General features: G+C 32.9%; 2 protein-coding genes across 6 annotated transcripts; one reads left to right on the top strand and one right to left on the bottom strand.

The window, feature by feature from the left end:
* On the bottom strand, positions 358 to 11,629 carry LOC105165749 (D-2-hydroxyglutarate dehydrogenase, mitochondrial). Of its 5 annotated transcripts, none has more exons than XM_011084866.2 (15): positions 11,399 to 11,624; positions 10,194 to 10,561; positions 9,185 to 9,286; positions 7,602 to 7,649; positions 6,994 to 7,064; positions 6,441 to 6,559; positions 5,282 to 5,377; positions 5,083 to 5,192; positions 4,646 to 4,726; positions 4,027 to 4,127; positions 3,375 to 3,483; positions 2,712 to 2,817; positions 2,413 to 2,498; positions 2,205 to 2,330; positions 358 to 678 (listed from the first exon to the last, which is right to left on the bottom strand). In XM_011084866.2, exons 1-15 carry the CDS (start codon positions 11,505 to 11,507, stop codon positions 556 to 558), a joined length of 1,755 nt encoding a protein of 584 aa, XP_011083168.1. In that variant the 5' UTR covers positions 11,508 to 11,624; the 3' UTR covers positions 358 to 555. The 5 variants fall into 5 exon arrangements, 4 of the variants coding, with proteins under 4 accessions (XP_011083168.1, XP_011083169.1, XP_011083171.1 ...); XM_011084867.2 differs by having other exon boundaries at positions 10,194 to 10,431; positions 11,399 to 11,533; XM_011084869.2 differs by lacking the exon at positions 11,399 to 11,624 and having other exon boundaries at positions 9,130 to 9,286; positions 10,194 to 10,414.
* On the top strand, positions 16,692 to 20,356 carry LOC105165860 (CDK5RAP1-like protein; the record flags this gene model as incomplete). Its single annotated transcript, XM_020694893.1, is given in 3 exon segments — positions 16,692 to 17,069; positions 17,603 to 18,657; positions 19,858 to 20,356. Coding segments are annotated over 3 exon segments (1,898 nt in total), but the record flags the coding sequence as incomplete, so codon positions are not given.

The following is a 20,356-nucleotide window of genomic DNA, read 5'->3' as shown; positions in this document are numbered from 1 at the left end:
AGAATTATGAGGTCGAGCCCGTAAGTTTCTTTCTCTAACAATTGTCTCTACTCTAGTGGTTTATGTAGTCACTTCCATTTTATGTGACATGACATCGTGAGATTTATAGAGGTTAGTCCTAGATTGTACTTGTGTGTCAATCTGTAATCAATATGCGGAACAAATAAGGTAAAAAGTAAGGTTTCAAAATGCTGGTTATCTAAAGCTCATACCTGGTCTAATCTGATTCTTGAAGGAATGTGTTAGGCGAAGAGCAACGAGATCAGTTCGTGCAAACCAACGCTGCTTGGAAATTATGAACAGGTTGACTATGCAAGCTATCTGGGATACTTGCTATAATGACACAAAGCCCTTTGATATGGTGCCATGAGTTCCAGAGTTAGAATAGAAGATCCAAACTGCTTTTGTTCCACTACATTAGATATCGTTCCTCTCATGCACGCACATGTTTTGTGATGTTATCATTCTTTCTAGGTGAAAAAGTCAGCTATATAAACAACAACAAATGTCCGGACCTGTGAGTCGACGGAGTAGTTAATGATGATACAATTTGAATCAAGCTTCCTTCTTTGGCTCCTCTTCTCCCCTTTGCGGTAAAACAGAAGTTGGAAGAACTTTATACGGGTTGAGTATTCCATTAGGATCGAGTAGTTTCTTTATGTCAGCCATTAGTTGCACCTGCACATGAAAAACTCATTCCAATTATAATGTTGCTATCCAAATAAAATAAGAGTATAAACAGGACGTGGAGTGCATGGAGATTTAATTTACTATACGTGTATGTTTCCATCAGGTTAGGAATTGATCGCTAAATGCACTCAAAACAATTACGGTAGCAACAACTTGCAGAGATAAACTTTCAATAGTATACGAGGTGAGAAGGTTTAATTCATATTAATCCCTGACTTTTGATTTTAACTTCAAAATACCTTCTGTCTTTTCAACTCAATTTGAATTAATCCCTCCAACGATTGATTTCTGTATTACCCTTATGAAACTCTTTTTTTATTTATTTATTACATAAAATCATTTGTCATTCACTTTCTATTTTTAATTACAATTTAGTCTTTCTATTTTTATACTTAGAAAAATATATGAGTTTTAATTGAAATAATATGTCGTTGGCCCTCAAATAATAACTGGATCAATGAAATATTAATATAATTATTGTGAATTTAATGAACTTATCGAACTTTTCAAATAAAAAAAAAAATTGAATAAATAAGTTGGAGAAAGTAGTTTGAATGAAAAATAGAGCAAAAATATTTAAATAAAAAACTTTGAAAATTAGAGCATAAATTAAGAAAAGAAATATGTCAGCTAAAATATTGCAGAATGGGGTATATAAAACTCCTTAATTCATTCAGACGCTCTTTTATTTGAAAATTTGCAGAAGTTCAATTAATTTAAGACAATTATATTGATATCTCATTAACCAAATTATTATCTATACTTTTATATAATTGAATATTACCATTTTATTGTCTTCAATTTTTTTTTGTTTGTCCTTTTTTTATCTTGTAAATTATTTTATTAATATGTATTTTTTCCTTCTCAATTTCTATTTCTCTTTTTCTTCTCTCACTCTTTTTTCTCCAATCATTTCTCATAACTTTTTTCTATTCTTTAATATTTTTTATTTATCCAATCAACATAGATATTTTAAATTAGTTAGTAGTTTATAAAAAATTTAAAGTTAAATGTGCACAAACATCTAAATAAACATTAATGGTAAAATTTTCCAATTAAAATAATTATTATTTTCTAAGCTAATGTATGAAGGACCAAATTGTAATAAAAAATAGAAAGTGAAGCACTAGAATAATTTTCTGTAAAACAAAAAAGTTTTATATGGGTAATATCAGAAAATTAACTCTGGAATGATAAATTTGAAGTTAATTGAAAAGACAAGAACTATTTTAAGTTGAGATCAAATATGGGGTAGTAAAATGAATTTTACCCGAAATTTTTTCAATTAAAATAATTATTATTTTCTAAGCTAATGTATGAAGGACCAAATTGTAATAAAAAAATAGAAAGTGAAATACTAAAATAATTTTCTGTTAAAAAAAAATATTGGGATAATATGGGAAAATTAACTGCTGGAAGGACAAATTTGAAGTTGATTGAAAAAACAAGCACTATTTTGAAGTTGAAATCAAATTTCGGGACTAAAATGAATTTTACCCCGAGGTAAGACTTACAGTTTCCAGACTCTTGCTGTAGTGAATTTTATTTGCTTTCATCAATCCAAGACCATGCTCAGCACTGATGCTCCCGCGGTGCTTAGATGTCCACTCATATACAAAAGGTTCAATCTTTGTTAATATCTGAAATATAAATGTGTTGCTTAGGAGCAGTCCAGGATTGGAAAGTAAATTCACATATATGAAAAAGTAACAGGGTCGCTACACTGTCATCATATTGTCGGGTCGAAATATTGAGATGTAAGTTGCCATCTCCAAGATGCCCATAAGCTACTACATTTGCTTCGGCACCTAGAAATTTTAATTAAGGATTAAATTATGCTCAGAAAAAATCCTCAGAAACAGCATATAATGGCTTCTAATCCTAACCACGATTATTTCACTTAGAATAGATTTGTTCTTATTAGTATTTGTTTATTTTTGTAGCGGCCCATTAATCACTCTGAACCAGAATAGAGCAAGAAATGCAGCAAGATTAAACTAAAGTTAATATCAATTAATTACCAAGACATCCACGCATTTCTTCAACAAGATCATACATCTTTTCTGGAGGTAGAGACAAGTCATACTTATATACAGCCCCTGCTTTCATCAGTGCTTCAGGTATTCCCTGTGCACATGCAAATGCAACTCGATGAGTTTAGTTAAAGTGTCCGCAATAATCAGTTTACTCAGTTTGTTGCTAAAGGATACATTCCACCTTACATGCAGACTATTCCCGTAACCAATATATGCAATTGTTACTAACACATTGTTCTTCTCATACCTTTTCTCCAGGCATTCCAAACATTAGTTTACTCCACAATGATTCATGAATATAGAGTATACTACATTAAATCTGGACCAAGAGATGAAAGCATCTTACAGGTTTACCTTCATCAAAGATGATGTAAACTCAAATTGTACATCCTTCAAAGAAGGGAATTAAGAATATAGTAGTTTAACAGCTAGAATAATATAAACTTACACACAATTGGAGTTGGACGTAAGCAGGCAAAGATGGCAGAAAAACGATGGACTAATCATGGATTCCATATGGTTATTTGGTGATTTTGTTAAAGAAGAATGGCCCATGATAAATAAAAGCACTGGGTCAACATTGCAGATCTAAGAATACTGCCAGAAGCTACATTGTGCATACATGAATGAAAATTGAGTTCTACGTACCTCGCGTATCCGCCAAAATGCTGATGCTTGATTTATATCCTGAGCTAGAACTCCATCTGTTAACAATCCACTTTCTATAGATTGAAGAAGGAATGCTTCAAGCTTCTCTCTGGTGATGAGGCACAAATGGTAAATATTCAAGAAAAGAACATATCATCAATGTTATTACTACTTAAAGAGTAGCATCCTAAAGTCAAAAGTTGTGGATGCTGCTCATGACAAAGGTGGCTAGTAACAACCATAATAAACCTGACAAGAAATAGTGATGTCCACAAAAAGAAAACGAAACAAATTAATTGTTATGGGTTTTTTCTGCCAATATGCTCAAGTCGTAATGACTTCCCGGGAAATTGCTATTACAACTACTTGTGTTTTACTACAAGCACAACTATGAAGGTCTTGTAAGTAGTTGCATGGTCAATCTCAATTTTCATGAAGACTGAAACTAACTGGGGAAGAGAGACAAACCATCACTTGCAAGTGCGAGTTAATGGTCAAAAAAATTGCAGAAAGAATATGCATTTTCAGAAGCAAAGTACTTTATTCTTCAGCTTGGTTTCATGAGCATAAACCTTGAGAAAGACTACCCAGTCAAATCGTTTTTCAACCCCATTAGACATGAAAGATTACTAGCAAGTCAAAAGAAGATTACTTGTCATGAGATTCTGTGCTGCCTGTGGTCTCAATCAGAATATAGAAGTTGTGTTTTGAGGAAGGTAATGGGTCACGAAGACCATCTAAATGTTTCAGAACCTGTCACAGAAAATCCTGATGAGGTGCCACAGTATGATTATGAGCTACAATTTTCCCAATAGAATACAGTTCCAAGTCACCTTCAATAGGTCAACAATATTGCATGAAGAAAAACAAAACAATTTTTGTTTTCACTAAAATTTGCATGCTGAAGAAATAGCAGTTGTTAACACCTCTAACAAGCAGCACTTCAAAATAAGGCCCCTCTTCAGTAACTATTGCAATTATGTTACTTAGTCTGTCCCCAAAGCTTTCAAAATAATACACATCCTATAAATTATTTCCATTTATTATTTCCAGAATTGTTTTTTGGAACAACATTTGCAATACCCAAACACATAAAACTTTGTTTCAGACATTATTGAGTTTCAACATGATGAGCTATGGATGATAAATGGTTTATTTAATAAATAGAGAAAGGTATCCTGAAGATTCTAACTATAGTCTGAAAAAAAACACCGTGGGCAAATATAAATAACTAATTAAAAATATTATTATATTTGGTAGAGGCATCTTACCAGATCCATAGCATTGATATCCAAAAACTCAAATGCAGAAAGAATTTCTCCAAGCTTTGTCTTGGCTGCTGACAAGAGTTTCTAGAAAGAACAGAGAACTAAAATATAAGATAGGTTCAGCATCCGTCTCCACCATACCATCATAAAACTTGATTAAGTGGGAGATTGTGTGGTAGTGAATACAGTAATCAGTGATTAATAAATGATGTCATAAACCTTCAACTTTAATGTACAAACATCCAAATATGGATGAGAACATAAATGATATAAAAGATTTTTCTATAATGGCACAACCTTTAGCAAACCTATTCAGCAAATAGGTGGTATAAATCTGAAATCACCTATTACGTAAAAACAATAGTGCCGACATTTTCACATATAATTCTCCACAACCATGCTACAGACTTTCTAACTAATCATCCAGACTTAAACTTTACCTGACAGCTAGTGTAATCTTTGCAAGCAAGGAAAGCCAGATTTACTGATGACAACTTTGGAGGAGTAAGTATAGAGACCTTTGTTACAATTCCCAAAGATCCCTCACTCCCTAGGACACAAAGAAAATGGCCATATTTTTAGCCAAGAACAGTTTGCAGATGTTCATATTATAGAAAAAACCAACCAGGTTTTGTTTACCTATAAACAAATGCTTCAAGTCATATCCTGTATTGTCTTTACGTAAAGTCCCAAGCATATCAAGCACAGTACCATTTGCCAAAACAGCTTCCAGACCTGAAATGTCAGCTAGAAAATGTATTGTCAAGAAGAGAATGAAAGACGAAAATACAGAAATTTAGGAATTGCATGTACACTCCAACAAGATATCATGCACTTCCATCAGTGAACTGTCCCCTTCACAGAGGGAGATACTGCAAAAGCTCTGAAAGAAATATATATTTGTTTCATTTCTTTTGTGTCGAGCGCACTTTAAGGACTATATTATTCTATGGAAATTATAACGGGTAAAAGTTAGAGATCAAACTGAGCAAAATCTGGTCTGCTTGAGATAAACAGTAGCAATAATAGTATAAATTAATGATGAATATAAAGAGCAAGTCAAGAATGAGATATCACGCCTCGAGATCACAAACTCAATTAGATTGCAAAGCCTATTTATGTGGACTGAATTCTTCTTTGAATTACAGTTTCTGGATTTATGCAGAAGGCAACCTTCCTAATCATCGCAGGATTGTGTTTCATGTTGACTATAACGCTAAAGTATTTGGACTACATGATAAGAAAAGATGACTTGAATGCTCCAGCATAATATTATAAGGTTCGGTGTAGTAGTGATACAGAGGTAGGAATTATAGTAGGTTGCAGAGGAAGATCAATTTGATTGAAAACAAACTATTACAAAAGAAAGGGTAAGAGAAAATGCAAATCAAATATATATTGAACACATCAAAATTTCTCAGCACTAGAAGGGCAAGTCTGGCAGAGGTAGGATATCAATCCATTTAGCTTATTTTTGTTTTTAAGAATAAGTTTCCGTTGTTCGCAAATTTTCTGAGATATGATGCAAAGTATGCGATGTGCTTGAAAAGTCAACAATTTAGTGATATTCATGATGTATAGAAGCAACTTCCACGGCGACACACTCAAATTTTTCACTGACTCATGATTAAACCAAAATCCAGAAAGAAGCAGTCGGAATCCAACATTAACACCAACCAGGATACCACATGCAAGGAACAGTCATAAACAGAGACTGAAAATCATCAAACTCTAGCAGATAATTGTACAGAAAGGATGGACAAAAGGGCGCAGATAGGGGGAAAGAAATACAACTGACCAAGAACACTTCCATGGAGTGAACCGTACCGGATAAGGCGCAAGCCCCCAGCATTAGTTGAGACATTTCCCCCAATTTGGCAGCTTCCTTTAGCACCTAAATCCAGTGGCATGATGAATCTGGAGAAAAAAGCATTTACAGGAAACTAAATATGGAGAAACACAACAAATTTGATGGCCTTAATACAGAGTGATTAAATTGAGGCATAAAAAACTGCAAAGCTTGAATGATAAATCAATTAATTCTTGATCCGGGGTTTCCTGATGCAGTCAATCACATTTCATTAACTTCATAAAGAAATCCAGTTCTGGTTAAATAAAAATTGCATATTGCACAAGGTTAATATTGAACGACATTAGCTTCAAAGATTTGTTACTTACCTATGCTTATTCAGAAAAAGAAGCTAAAGCATGTTTTCATTACATTTGAAAAGAAGATGTGAAATTATATTAGAAAATGTATTAGCATAAATACCACAACACTCGAAATTTATCATGATATTTAACAAGGTTCTTAACCACAAAATTGGACCATAAATAATCAGAAAATTTACCCTTCGTTATCTAGAAAAGAAATCAAGTTCTCGAGAATGCATCCTGCTTCACATACCAGTATTCCACTAACCTGAAAAGATAAAAACAGAGGCAGCAATTGAATTGCCACTATGACAAGAAAGATTTAACTGGCTCTGAGTTATCCAAGCACGCAATGATAGAATTATGGAAGGTCTAAGGATGCATAATCAAAATCCCAAAAAAAAGAAAAAAAAACTGTGAGAATTTTAGATAAGCCAAGAGAGAAACGGAGACGACGATTTTACGTGGTTTGGCCATATGGCCTACGTCCACGACACAAATGCCCAAAGGGCTCAATTATGTTAATCCCTCTTAGTTTGAGAGTATATATTCATCTACATGAATTACATATGTCGATACTAGAAAATATATGTCAAATCATATAAATATCACAAGAATCACTTTGATATTATTCTACTGCGATTTTCCAATTATTTGGAGAATCAATTCATGATTGTCAACAAAAACAAAAGATCATGAGAAGCAATAAGTTGAGCAGCACAAAATGTCTTCAATTGTAATATCAGAAGATTGTGGCAGCAAGCATCAAGAAGAATAAGGAGTTCACTTTGCAATGAACTATTACCTTGTCAAAGGAAAGTATGTTATTCATGGAGCGAAGATTGATAATTACCTGAAATGAAATAGATAAACAGGGAAGGGAGAGAGATAGAAAATAAGTAAAGCATGAAGGAACCAAAACAATTCTAACTCCAAACTCACTCAAACAAACAAAAATATATGCATTTCTTGTGTCTGCTAAGATCTAAGTCCCAGATAACTCTGAAAATTGTATCCTTACACATTGGACTATCAAGGTATTAAGAGGCTAGAAAGCTAGCAAACAGACTAGATCATTCAAGGTTGAGCATGGGCACACGTGGATCAACTTGAGTTACACTTGAACTCACACATAAAAATTAAGCATCATATCTCATATATTATATTATAGGGTTAATTACACTTAGAACCCCTTTGAAGATGCAAAATTAGCTTTCACCTAAAGAAGTTTTGAAATTACACTTACACCCTTTCCGAAAAAATTCTCCATTTACACTTGATCCTTCCATTAGAGTTTAAATGAAAAATGCTGACATTAACAAAATAAATTACATAAATTTTTCAATTTTGCTCCTCATTTCATTCTCATGCATATTTTTGTACTTATAATGGGATATATATAATATATATATATGGAGTGAGGTTAACGTCATTACGTTTTTTCCCTTATAAGTACAAAATTATTACATGTGAATGTTAAATGAGGCATAACATTGGAAATTTATGTAAGTTTTTTGCTAACATTAGTATTTGTTAAATGAGGCATAAAAGAGAGTGTGGTGTAATCACTAAATTTTCGGTGGAGTGTAAGTATAATTTTGGAACTTCTTTGGGGGAAATTGTAATCTTGCATTTTTAGAAGGGCTCCAAGCGTAATTAACCATATATTATATGTGTAAGTACTTTTAGACCAAAAGAAATCCAAGCCTCATACTTGAATTACAAGGACATTTCAAGATAAATCTATATTTTAAGAAAAACTAAACAAAACCAACTTTACATAAACGATTAATATCTTGACTTGATGAAATCAAGGTCGAAATTAATTGGTGGTTTGTGCAGGACCTCACTTCATTTATTCAGTTGTTTTATATTGGCTATTAGGTTATTTACATTGATGACGATCATACTCAAAAGTGTGATATTAGTAACTTTCCTTTGACTTAATCAGATATTCCACATGCTAGGCTCAGCAAATATTTTTATAGTGCTCTTATGATTACATAGATTTCTATATGTTAGTGGGTTTTCACCTTTTTGGTGGCTCACTTCTAACTATACTTGCTATACTGTGCATTGTGATCACATTCCGCACCTTTAGTATTTTTCCAGATTGGACAATCTCACTAATCTTTCATTGCCTCTTGCTAGCTATTTGAACTTCCTATGATCCCTCCCAAGAAAGTGATCACATTAGCAGTTTGTTGAACCAGTTAGAATAAGTAAAAGCTCGTTATTGTCTGTTTGCTATAAATAAGATACACCATACTGAAGCTTCACTCCAAGAAATATCAGCTATGAGGTTCTGATAAAGAGACTCGGTATGATGATACCTGATGATTGGACAGTCTGTCATCGCTTGTCATAAAGGAATAGAAATGACCATACCTCATCAAACACGGGTATACTTCCTCCCACAAGACCTGTATTTCCACCTTGTGGTACAACAGCCAGGCATCGGGAATTACAATAATGAAGAATCTGTGAAACCTATACAAGAAAAGAAGAATAACAACCATTACAGCAGCAACATAGTACCCGAAGTAAGAGAAACCAACTCTGCCAACCATCTAGAAAGCACAGAGAAAACCGGAGTGCACAAAGAAGGGCCTACCAAAACCCATACTAGAATGTGATGCCATAAGTAGAGAAAAGACACAATGACTTAAACCAACATCTATCATATATAAAATATACCCAACAATGGAGCATCAAATGCTCCTTCCTACACTGGTGTAGGAAAACGTAAGTTTACATCCAATGCTTTGTACATAAAGATCTTTTACCAGAATATAATAATTAATCGTGCCTTTAAGCAGCATATGAAATATATCTACGGACAATATTAAGAACAATGAATGCACACAATGGCTCAAATGGAAAATGACACCTTACAACCTGAGGGCCTTAGCATTGTCACTAGGGCAAAAAAAGAAAAATGTTCACACAGATGTTTGGTGGAGATTACCTTAGAGAATGTCTTCTCCAAGTTGAGACTGCATATGTCTCAACAATGCAATAGCACATATGATTTAAAAAATATTAATCTTATTATTTTGTCCCAGAACAGGGGAAAGGGGAAGAGAAGGAGGGACACAAAGAGAGATAAAAACTCCTCGTCGTCAGAACAAGAACAACAAAACCCAAGGACTAAGGAGTTCCTTCAGATCAAAATTAAACAAAATGAAAAGGTTGAATCAAAAGGATACAGGTTGGTGTATAAACCAGAAATATCCAGTAACCAGTGGGTAGGAGCACAAAGAAAATGTTAGGTTGACTATAATAACTACACCTTCAGCAAAGCTCCTCTTGGACTTTGTAGCTATTCAAGGAAATACGACATAGAAACAACTTAACTGAAGGATATCTAGTTGAGGAGTTAAAAGAGGACACCAACCTCCTGGGTACTTCTTGGTTGTAACATAAGCTTACTTGAGCCTTTGTACTTCCGTAACCAATCCGTGTTTGCATCATCCAGCTTCTCCTCTTCCTCGACCACACCCTTCTCGCCCAATATCTTCTTGAAATAGATTATATCATCAGAATTAACCGTAGAAAAAGACTTGTTTCTCACTGGTGTTGAGGCCATGGAAGCAAGATATCTGCAGTGAATTTGGAAACCACTGCCTTCACCTCTAGGGAAGGAAGTGAGAACACCATTACCAGAAGCTCTTAAGAAGCAAATATGCTTTGAAACAATTTGATCGCTATAGCAAACATCTTGTCTGGACAGCTCACGAGTTCGAGTAAAGTTATAAGTAAGACCTGTCATCAATTTAGATGGAAATTGATAACTGATGGAAGAAATCGGATCACAATAATTCTTCAAATTCACCGCAATAACAAGTTGAGTTTTCAATTTGATTCAAAACGGCTAGAGACCATCTGATTAATTGATGACCAAATATTAGGAAATCCCCTTATTCTAATTTATCTATATTGAAACTAATATGTCATTTAAAAAGGCATAATTGGTGTATGTAGTCTGTAAATATGACCACTATTTACATTGCTCATATAACTCCACTAATATTGTTTACTATAGTTAGCATGACTTCAAGCAAACACAAGTGGGATATATAACACAAAATTGAAGCCTCTATCACAAGCAGCCAAGTAACAATACATTTTATTGCAGAAATTTCAAATACATACTAAATTATTTCTCTTCTTTTACTAATTGAAACAAATGGTGTTAGTTTCTATCCAATCTTTTCCTACTAGTATCTACTGAGTATTCTTGAAGTAGCAAAGCTGATTACAAAGTCACCCAACACAAACAGCGTTGCAGCTCCTTGAGCATGGCAACACACACAATAAAATCAACTCGATTAAATCCAAAAGAATCACCGAATTCATACAACCCCAAATTAAAAAAAAAAAAAAAAAAAAAAACAAACAAACAAACAAACAAAACAAGCCAAAACAAAATAACTTGCTATGCTTGAAAATTCAAAAAGCTGAATACAAGAGTAACAATGAAAATTCACCCACTCATTCTACACAATTCGCACACCAGAACTTACGAGAAGTAGTATAATCTCCAGACAAACAGACAGTTGTATCAATACGAATAAATTTTGAAGGTGAAACTACAAGCACCTGAATTGACGAAACGAATTGAACCAAAGAAATTAAGGTTCTGTCGCCCATCAAAGAGTTTCCTCGAAGAGCGCCGGAGCAAACAATAAGCTGCTACCACATTCGCCATTGTTCATCGAACTGAGTCAAAGCTATGTCGTTGAGAAATGAAATATGATTACGGTGGACGGATTGACTGTTGGGATCAGAATTCAGAACTTGCTGAGGAGGAATCCGCAGAAACTTGCCAACTTATTTATAGAAGCGATAATTAACTTATAGAAACGATAAATATACTGTCAAATTTAATTACACGTGAACTCAAGCACTTAAACAATTAAATTTAGTACTTTTAAAATTTATTTTATTTTAATAGATAATTTTTTGCATTAATTAAAATTTATTGATATTAGTAAAATAAGTTAATAAAAATCATATTTATTTACTTATTACAGATTAAATAATTATTTTTTAAAAAAAAGTAACAAATAGAGATGTCTCCTACGTTACCCATAATATGTGGAAGTATCGACGTAATTTCATAGAGTCATTCGGTCTGAATGCTACATGAAGAACATAAGCCAGATGACGGAACGGGAAGACCTAGGATGTAGAAGATCATACCATGAATGATTCGACAGATTTGAATTCATATAGATATCCACCCATGTGGTACTTCATTATACGATATATATATATAAGATCCATCTGTATAGATATCATCATCTACATCCAGAAAGCCGTATGTATTTGTTAAGTAGGTGACAAAAATACTAATTAGTTGGTTATTTGTATTTTACTGTTGATGATTTTGTTTGATGAAATGTTAAATGTAATGAATATGTTTATTCTTTGTTTATCTTTATCATGTTATAAATATGTTATTACATCATTTATGGATAAAACGTACGGACCAATTAAATCAATAAAGTCGAATCACGGATTTTGGTGTCTACTATGAAACCAGCTTTTACGGATTAGTTAAAAACATTTAAAGTCGAGAACCCTCAAGAATGGGCATTAAGGAGTTATGTGAAGACTTGCATTAAGTAATGCATTCATGTAATGAATGTCTTATTTTATCGATGATAAACGTATGGCGTATATGCACTTTTTTAATGTGTACTTGACAAGTAGGTTGTCAAGTTAATTGAATTGACTCTCGCGAGTAGTTGTATGGAAGTTCGTGTGGCGTGATAGGTATTACTGGAACCCTTTAGTTGCGATGGTATGAAAGTCAGTCCTCCGACCTAAGGAGCCACAATAGCCTTATATATGGGGCGGCCTCATATTTATCTGGTTTCACAGATGTTTCATAGATCGTCATGCATTATACTTACGAGTTTTAGATTGGAGGAATTCACAATTTTCTTGATAATAATAGGTTTGATATAGCTCGATAGAGTATATTGAATTAACTTTGGAAAATCCTCAATGTAAATGAAAATATTACCTACTAGATTAATTTGAGATTTTTGCATTCATTGGATCAATTAGGTAGACCAATAGCCTTAGCATCTTTCTCATCTTTGAATCTTCTCCAAAATGTTCATTTGCCTTATTTTAGTTAGTAATTATTTTTAGTAGTAGTAGTAGTAGTCCATCACTTGATTTTTGATCGTCCAAATAATTGTAGATTAGTTACAATTTTGGTACTTGTTTCATTTAAGTCCTTATGAGAACGATATTTATTATACTACTTGATAGCTAATGCACTTGCTAGTAACCTATACATATTTTAGCAATCAGTATGGATATATGTGTATAAATAATAATAACAATAATAATAATAATAATAATAAGGGTAAAATATACTTTGCTCCCCTAAAGTATTCTTGATGTAACATTTATCCCCATGAATTGACAAATATAACACTTACCCCGTTAGTTGGACAAAAATTTCCCTCATACCTTGACAATTATATTATTTTTAATATTTTGCATATTAAATTATTATGAAATTATTTTCTAGTTAATTTTTTAATATTTTGCATATTAAATTATTATGAAATTATTTTCTAGTTAATTTTTTTAATAAATGAAAATTTAAATTAAAAGTGGAGTATAAATTAATATATATATATATACAGTAGATTCACAAAAAAATATAATATGACCAACAACCCATATATGCTTTTTAAAAGAGATTAAATAATATATATGCTTAATCAAACGTTCAATATGTTTAAATAAATTATTTTATCATATTTTTTAAATAAAATATATTCAAAAAATTGATATGTAATTATTATTTTTTTTATCTAAAAGAATAAATAGTTCATAACTTTATTTTACAACCAAATTAATAAAAACTTTTTATAAATTTTTTTATGTAGTTATTATACTCATTCATTACTTAACTTTGAACCTGTAAAATATAATAAAATTCTACTATTTAACTCTCTGATTGTATTTTACTTTTTTATGATTAAAAGATAATCTTTCCAATTAAGAAAATTTTAATTAAACTCAAAATGTGGAATTATTATAAAAAAAAAATCTTTGAACTAAATATACATATATATATAAGGGCAATATTATCAATAAATTTAATTCTCGTAATAGTAATAATAAAAATTTACCCTTTATTTCATTTCTTTTCTTCTAAAAAATTTGGTCAAATTAATAATTTCAAAAAAAAATTTATTAATCTCACAATTATATTTTTTCCTCTTAACTACCCACTACTCTCTTTTTTTTTTTCCATTTACTTTTCCATTTTTATTATAATTTATTAATTTCACAAATTTCTTCTTTCTCATCATCTCACGCCAAGATTTTCTTTTATATGCTCGCGGGAATTGCGTACAACGGCCAACTTTTATCGTACCCACTTTAATATATTATAAAATAAAACCTTTTATCGTACCAACTTTTGAATGGCCAAATTTGCCCTTTAATTCATTTCTTTCTTTTAACAAAAATTAGTCATAATAGTAATTTTAATTTTTTTAATATTCTCGTAATTATAATTTTTTTTCTCTCACCCACTACTCCATTGTTTCTCCCTCATCTAACTTCCCCATGTTTATTTTTATTACAAATTTCTATATTTTTATTAAAACCATAATTATAATATTTTTTCTCATTCACCTCACGTTTTTTTGCTCTTCATCACATATCATAATATTTTTTATATACTTGTGGGGACTGCATGCAGTAATAATAATAAAAAAAATATTGTTTTTCCTTTGCTAAATAAAAATAAAAATATTAATAAAACAACTATCTATAATTCTGAAAAACAAAATATAATATATTTATTTTACCCCTATAAACTAAAATGAGAAATACCAAATACCAAATACCAAATACCAAATTATTTTGTTGTTTTATACTAAATATTTGTAAGAAACTCCTATTTAATAAGTTATATTAAAAACTAAATTCCAAAGATACTGTACATTTTAAAGAATATATGTTCAACTTGTTGGAAAAATTTTAGTTTCAAGTAATTGAAACAACGTTTTGAAATATTACAATCGGATTTAGAAATCAAAAGCAATTAAGGCCAGGTTGGAACAAATAACATAAAGCAATTAGAAATGTTATTTATGACAAGAAATTTAAATCGAAAACTTACAACGAGAACTGTATCGTAACAATTCTTAGTCCAATTGAAGTCGTTAATTTAACCGAATCACAAAATTACTGCTTGCCTTGAAGAAAATATACGTCTCGTATCAGTAGTGCACCAGGTTCAGCATAATTTCTCCCAAGATAAAACGGTTACAGTTCCTTTGATTTTAGCACTGTACCAAAGAACAATTCGAACAAACACTCAAAAGCTTGTTTTCAAAACTAAGTTCAAATCTATAAAATATTTTATAAAGAAACCAAGAGAGACTTCAAGAGAAGAGAGGAGTTCTGCAAACTAAATAGTGGCCATCAATTCTCTTTCAATTCTATGAGTTACAATTTTTGAAATCAAAATTCAACACACCTTGAATTTTAATTTCTAAAAAATATAATCTAAATACTGAAAAACTAAATTCGACTTTATGTTTTTCTAATCGAAATTAGGGTAAATACAACAAGCTCTTATCAAATTTTGCATAATTACGTATACCCCTTTTTATTTAAAAAATTATATATACCACCTGATATTTAATGAAATTATGTAATGGATGGAGGTTTCGGATTATCAACCATGCGCTTATTGTATTTTTTTACAAAATATATATTATAAGAAACATAAACAAGATAGATGGAAAATTTTTAAAAATTATCCACTTAGTCCAAAAAAATTAAAAAATAAATACAATTATAATTTTAGTCAATAATTGCATTTTAGTCAGTTTACCATAAAAAAATGAATGAAAACCTAGCGCAGAACTAACTGATGGAGCTGCTTTTAGATGCCAGTTAAAATCAAACAACGAGACGATATTTATAATTATGTTAAATTTCAGGGGAGCTCGTTATAATTTATCCTTAAACTTATGTTATGTTTAGTCTTTTGGGATAAATTTATACAATTTTGGTCTTTAAATAAAGCCGCTTATGCAGTTTAATGTTACAGTTTTGGTCCTCTGTTAATAAAATTATTCAAGTTAACGAAAGTTTCATTTGAAGTGGAAAACAACATAGAAACTTTCCTTCAATTTTTTGGTATTTTTCAAACTTCGGTCCAATGCACGCATTTTCTCCATTTTTTTTCAAGCTTCAAGGGACGGAAAAAAAAAAATTAAACAACAAATATTGAATATAATTTTAAATAAAATATTTTTAATAGTATATTTTGTGTATAATGTAATACCCGCAACATATATGTAACGCAAAATATTTGATTTTGCCATATTTATTATTGTCTTTATCATATTTATTTTATCCATAAATTAGAAAAAAAAGGCAAAATAAATAAATAAAAATTAAAGTTAAGATTATATAGAAATTTGTAAAGATTACATAAAAAAATGGTTGCCTAAATTTATCTTTTAAGTTTTTTCTCTCTTAAACTTGACAAATGTCATAAAATGGAAAGAAAAGGACTATTTTCTTTTTCCCCTTCAAACAAAACTCTGTTAAATTTAATCAATGGAAGGACTAAAAATACCAAAAAGAATTATTTGAGGACCAAAACTGCAATAAAAATTTGTTTGAGGATCAAAATTGCATAAGTGGATTTGTTTGAATATCAAAATCACAATTATCCGAAATTATCCTATAAAGGAATTGGGCCGAAAATATTTGCAGCTGAAGTTAGTATTGGGCTCTTGATGGACTGAACACTACAAAGCTGGGCCAGCCCAATAGCTGTTGGATTCCGTACCAGCAGCGAGGCCTAAAAAGCATCGTCCCAAACACCCCCCTATCCAGTTTCCATAGCTCCCACACATTCGTCTCCCATGGCGTCGTCCTCTCTAACTTCTTCTCTCTCTTCGGTTTTGAATCAGCAGCACTGCATGAAAATCCCTAATAAGTGCTCACTGCTAAGCCTCAGGTTCTTCTCTTTGAAGCCGCACAAGTTGTCGCAGTCGGCCGACCCTCGTATCTTCTGCTGCCGCCGAACACTGGGACGGAGCTCCGCTTCGGCTTTGTCTCATAGATTCTCCAGAAGCTTCTCGCAGTCTCGGTCTCAATCTCCGGTTTCCAGTGGGAGCAAGTTCTCAGATATTCCGAGTCTCCATAATTTCATGCCCAAAGCCACAGCCGCTGTCACTGATGCTGGCGTCTCGGATCCGCAGCTGGAGTAAGTGTGTCTGTGTGTGTGGTTAGTCATGGTTGTTTTCGCGAATAAGCCGGAATGTGTACGGTTAGAAGCATTTAATTAGGTTTCGAGATGCTACCGAAGCAGTGGGTTTATGAAATGAAGAGCACTGAAAATGCAGATAAATGTTCGAATTTAGTGTTAAGAAGATAATGAAATGCTCTTCTACTTTTTGATTTCGCTACTTTCATTGAATGTATGTTTCTGAGGATGAACCAATTAACAGGAAGGGAAAATTAAGGAATTTCTTAAAGGCAGAAATAATGTACACCAGAATGAAGATAGGAAGACAGGTGTAACTGTATTTATGTCTCAAACGAAAGATAATTCTTTTGTATGGATTGTTTGCTAATAACCTCATGTACAGTTGGCTGTGTCGAGTGGGAATTAATAGATTAGGCATGGCACTCTATGCTTGAAATTCTTTTTGTAGCCATGTCACGAGTAGTTCTATTTTTTCATAAACCTCTGGCAAGTTCAAGAACTCACATGGTTATATGGTTTTATTTCTCTAGCTTGGTGAGTTCATCTGATGTTCTTCCAAGAGGTCGTATATACCATGAAACTTATGGATGTCAGATGAATGTCAATGATATGGAGATTGTTCTATCAATCATGAAGAAAGCTGGATATAGTGAACTGGTTGAGGTTCCTGAGAGTGCAGAAATCATATTCATTAATACTTGTGCAATCAGAGATAATGCAGAACAAAAGGTGTGGCAGAGACTTAATTATTTTTGGTTTCTGAAAAGGCATTGGAAAAGTAATGTTGCTACAGGAAGGTCACAGTCCCTGCACCCTCCAAAAGTAGTTGTACTGGGGTGTATGGCTGAGAGGCTGAAAGAGAAGATATTGGATGCAGATAAGATGGTTGATGTCGTCTGTGGGCCTGATGCTTATAGAGACTTGCCAAGACTGTTAGATGACGTAGACTCAGGCCATAAAGGGATCAATACACTTCTCTCCCTTGAAGAAACCTATGCTGACATAAATCCAGTGCGTATCTCAAAGAATTCAATAAGTGCATTTGTCTCTGTAATGAGGGGTTGCAATAATATGTGTTCATTTTGCATTGTTCCTTTCACCAGAGGCAGAGAGCGATCACGTCCTGTGGAGTCCATTGTTAGAGAGGTGGCAGAGCTTTGGAAGGAAGGCGTGAAAGAAGTAACTCTTCTTGGACAAAATGTGAATAGTTATAATGACACATCAGCTGTGGAAGAGGTTGAATCTGGAGTGAACTGGAAGTATAGCAATGGCTTTTCCAGCATGTGCAAAGTCAAGAATATGGGTTTACGCTTTGCTGATCTGCTTGACAGACTTGCAACAGAATTTCCAGATATGCGATTCAGATATACTTCTCCTCACCCAAAAGATTTTCCAGATGAGTTGTTGTATGTCATGCGAGACAGATATAATATCTGCAAAAGCATCCATTTGCCTGCACAATCAGGCAGCAGTACAGTACTAGAAAGGATGCGCAGGGGATATACACGAGAAGCATACCTAGATCTTGTTGAAAAGATCCGTACTATAGTTCCTGATATGGGGATAAGCAGTGATTTCATATGCGGTAAGTTTGTTTATCACTTCATTTGTTTTCCTCTATTCTTAGGCTAAATTGGAGGATTGACAGAATGCTCTCTGATGACTGATCTATGGCTTTAATGAAATTTAAAAATCGTTATAAACAAATTAGAAAACATACCTGGCTGTTTATTCAATTACTTAGGTGCCTTATTGCCATTTGGTCAAGGTCAGGAAAATGAGTCATGCTTCTCCTTATAGAATATACTAGGCTAAAATTACTCTACATATGTATTGTTTGCATATTGCATGCTGTATTGACTGACGTACTTTCTTCCATGTTCCATTTCTCTTATCATTTGCTTGTCTTCGATAAATATTTGCTTGTGGTACTTCTTTGCTTTTTCCTGCTGCTTTTGCCTTATTGTTGCTATTTCTTCCACCTCTCCTGTTTGTTAATGCAATTTCTTCCCTTCTCATTAATGTTTCATACTTTTCTTTATGGTTCATGCTTGCTTTCACTTTCTATTTTTCAGGAGTTGTCAGTTACTTACAGTCACCTGAATTTTGATCTACACCATTCTAATCTCCTAATTTTATTCTTTGATCCTGATTTATTCTGTATTTTGCTTTGTGTTTCTGCTTTATTTCACATTTCTTTTCTGACTCTTTATCAGTTGACTGCTAGAACTGTAATGCTTTTTTTATTTCTTAATGCTGCATATCGATATAAGATTGGTACGTGAAGCCTGTTCCGCAAGAAGGCTCCTTTGCTGGCTCATAGTATCTACATCATCAAATGCAAACATCATCATGATAATCATGCACCTCACAACTTTTTCCCTTTAACTCCTTTAGTTTACTATATCTTTTTTGTGCAAAAGTTGGAATTTGAGCTATGTAATGCCCGTCTTATCTGATTAGTGTGCATGCTAAAATGGAGTACCAACTTATAGAAAATCCTCGTAATGAGTGAAGAATTGTTTGTTTAATTATTTAAATTTGTCAGTGTAGGGCTGAGCCAAAATGCTTCCTGTGTTCAACTGCTATACTGTATATACTCTGGTGAAGGATGCATGTGGTAGGCGTGTCCTGTTAATGACTGCGGAAATAATATGTTTGATTCTGAATTTGTGCTTTTGAAAGTTTACAATGTTGAGATAATAGCTGATAAATATCTCAATCTTCTGAGCTAGGGTTGTCTCAACTTGTGCTAATACACTTACTTAGCTTTTTTGATCTATAGGTTTTTGCGGCGAAACAGAGGAAGACCATCAGGACACTTTAAGCCTAATTAGGGCCGTCGGCTATGATATGGCATACATGTTTGCTTACAGCATGAGGGAGAAAACCCATGCCCACAGGAACTACGTTGATGATGTTCCTGACAGTGTAAAGCAGAGGAGGTTAACAGAACTTATTGAAGCTTTCCGGGAGAGCACAGGTCAATGCTATGACTCAAAAATTGGGTCTGTCCAACTTGTATTAGTCGAAGGGCCCAACAAGAGAGCACCCGACACAGAGCTCATTGGCAAGAGTGATAGGGGCCACAGGGTATCATTTACTAATCTTCCAGTTCAGGATAGAAACGACCACAATATCAAGCGGAATCCAGAGGTTGGTGATTATGTGGAAGTTCGCATATCAAAATCAACTAGGGCGTCTCTTCATGGAGAAGCACTTGCCATCACCAAATTGAGCTCATTCTATGCTGAGATGCATGAAGAACCTCTTGCTAACTGCTG

This window comes from Sesamum indicum, linkage group LG6 (genome assembly GCF_000512975.1).
Source record: "Sesamum indicum cultivar Zhongzhi No. 13 linkage group LG6, S_indicum_v1.0, whole genome shotgun sequence".
NCBI lineage: Eukaryota > Viridiplantae > Streptophyta > Magnoliopsida > Lamiales > Pedaliaceae > Sesamum > Sesamum indicum.
The sequence above is the reverse complement of the archived record's forward strand: the minus strand, read 5'-3'. Positions and strand labels throughout refer to the sequence as shown.

Excerpts from the sequence above, each read along its gene's own strand:
- LOC105165749 (XM_011084866.2), bottom strand. The coding sequence starts at position 11,507 with ATGGCGAATGTGGTAGCAGCTTATTGTTTGCTCCGGCGCTCTTCGAGG. Across the intron at positions 6,560-6,993 it reads TCTTTTCTAGATAACGAAGG|ATTCATCATGCCACTGGATT; the intron begins GTAAATTTTCTG and ends TTTTTTCTCCAG. Across the intron at positions 679-2,204 it reads ACAGCAAGAGTCTGGAAACT|GTGCAACTAATGGCTGACAT; the intron begins GTAAGTCTTACC and ends TTTCATGTGCAG.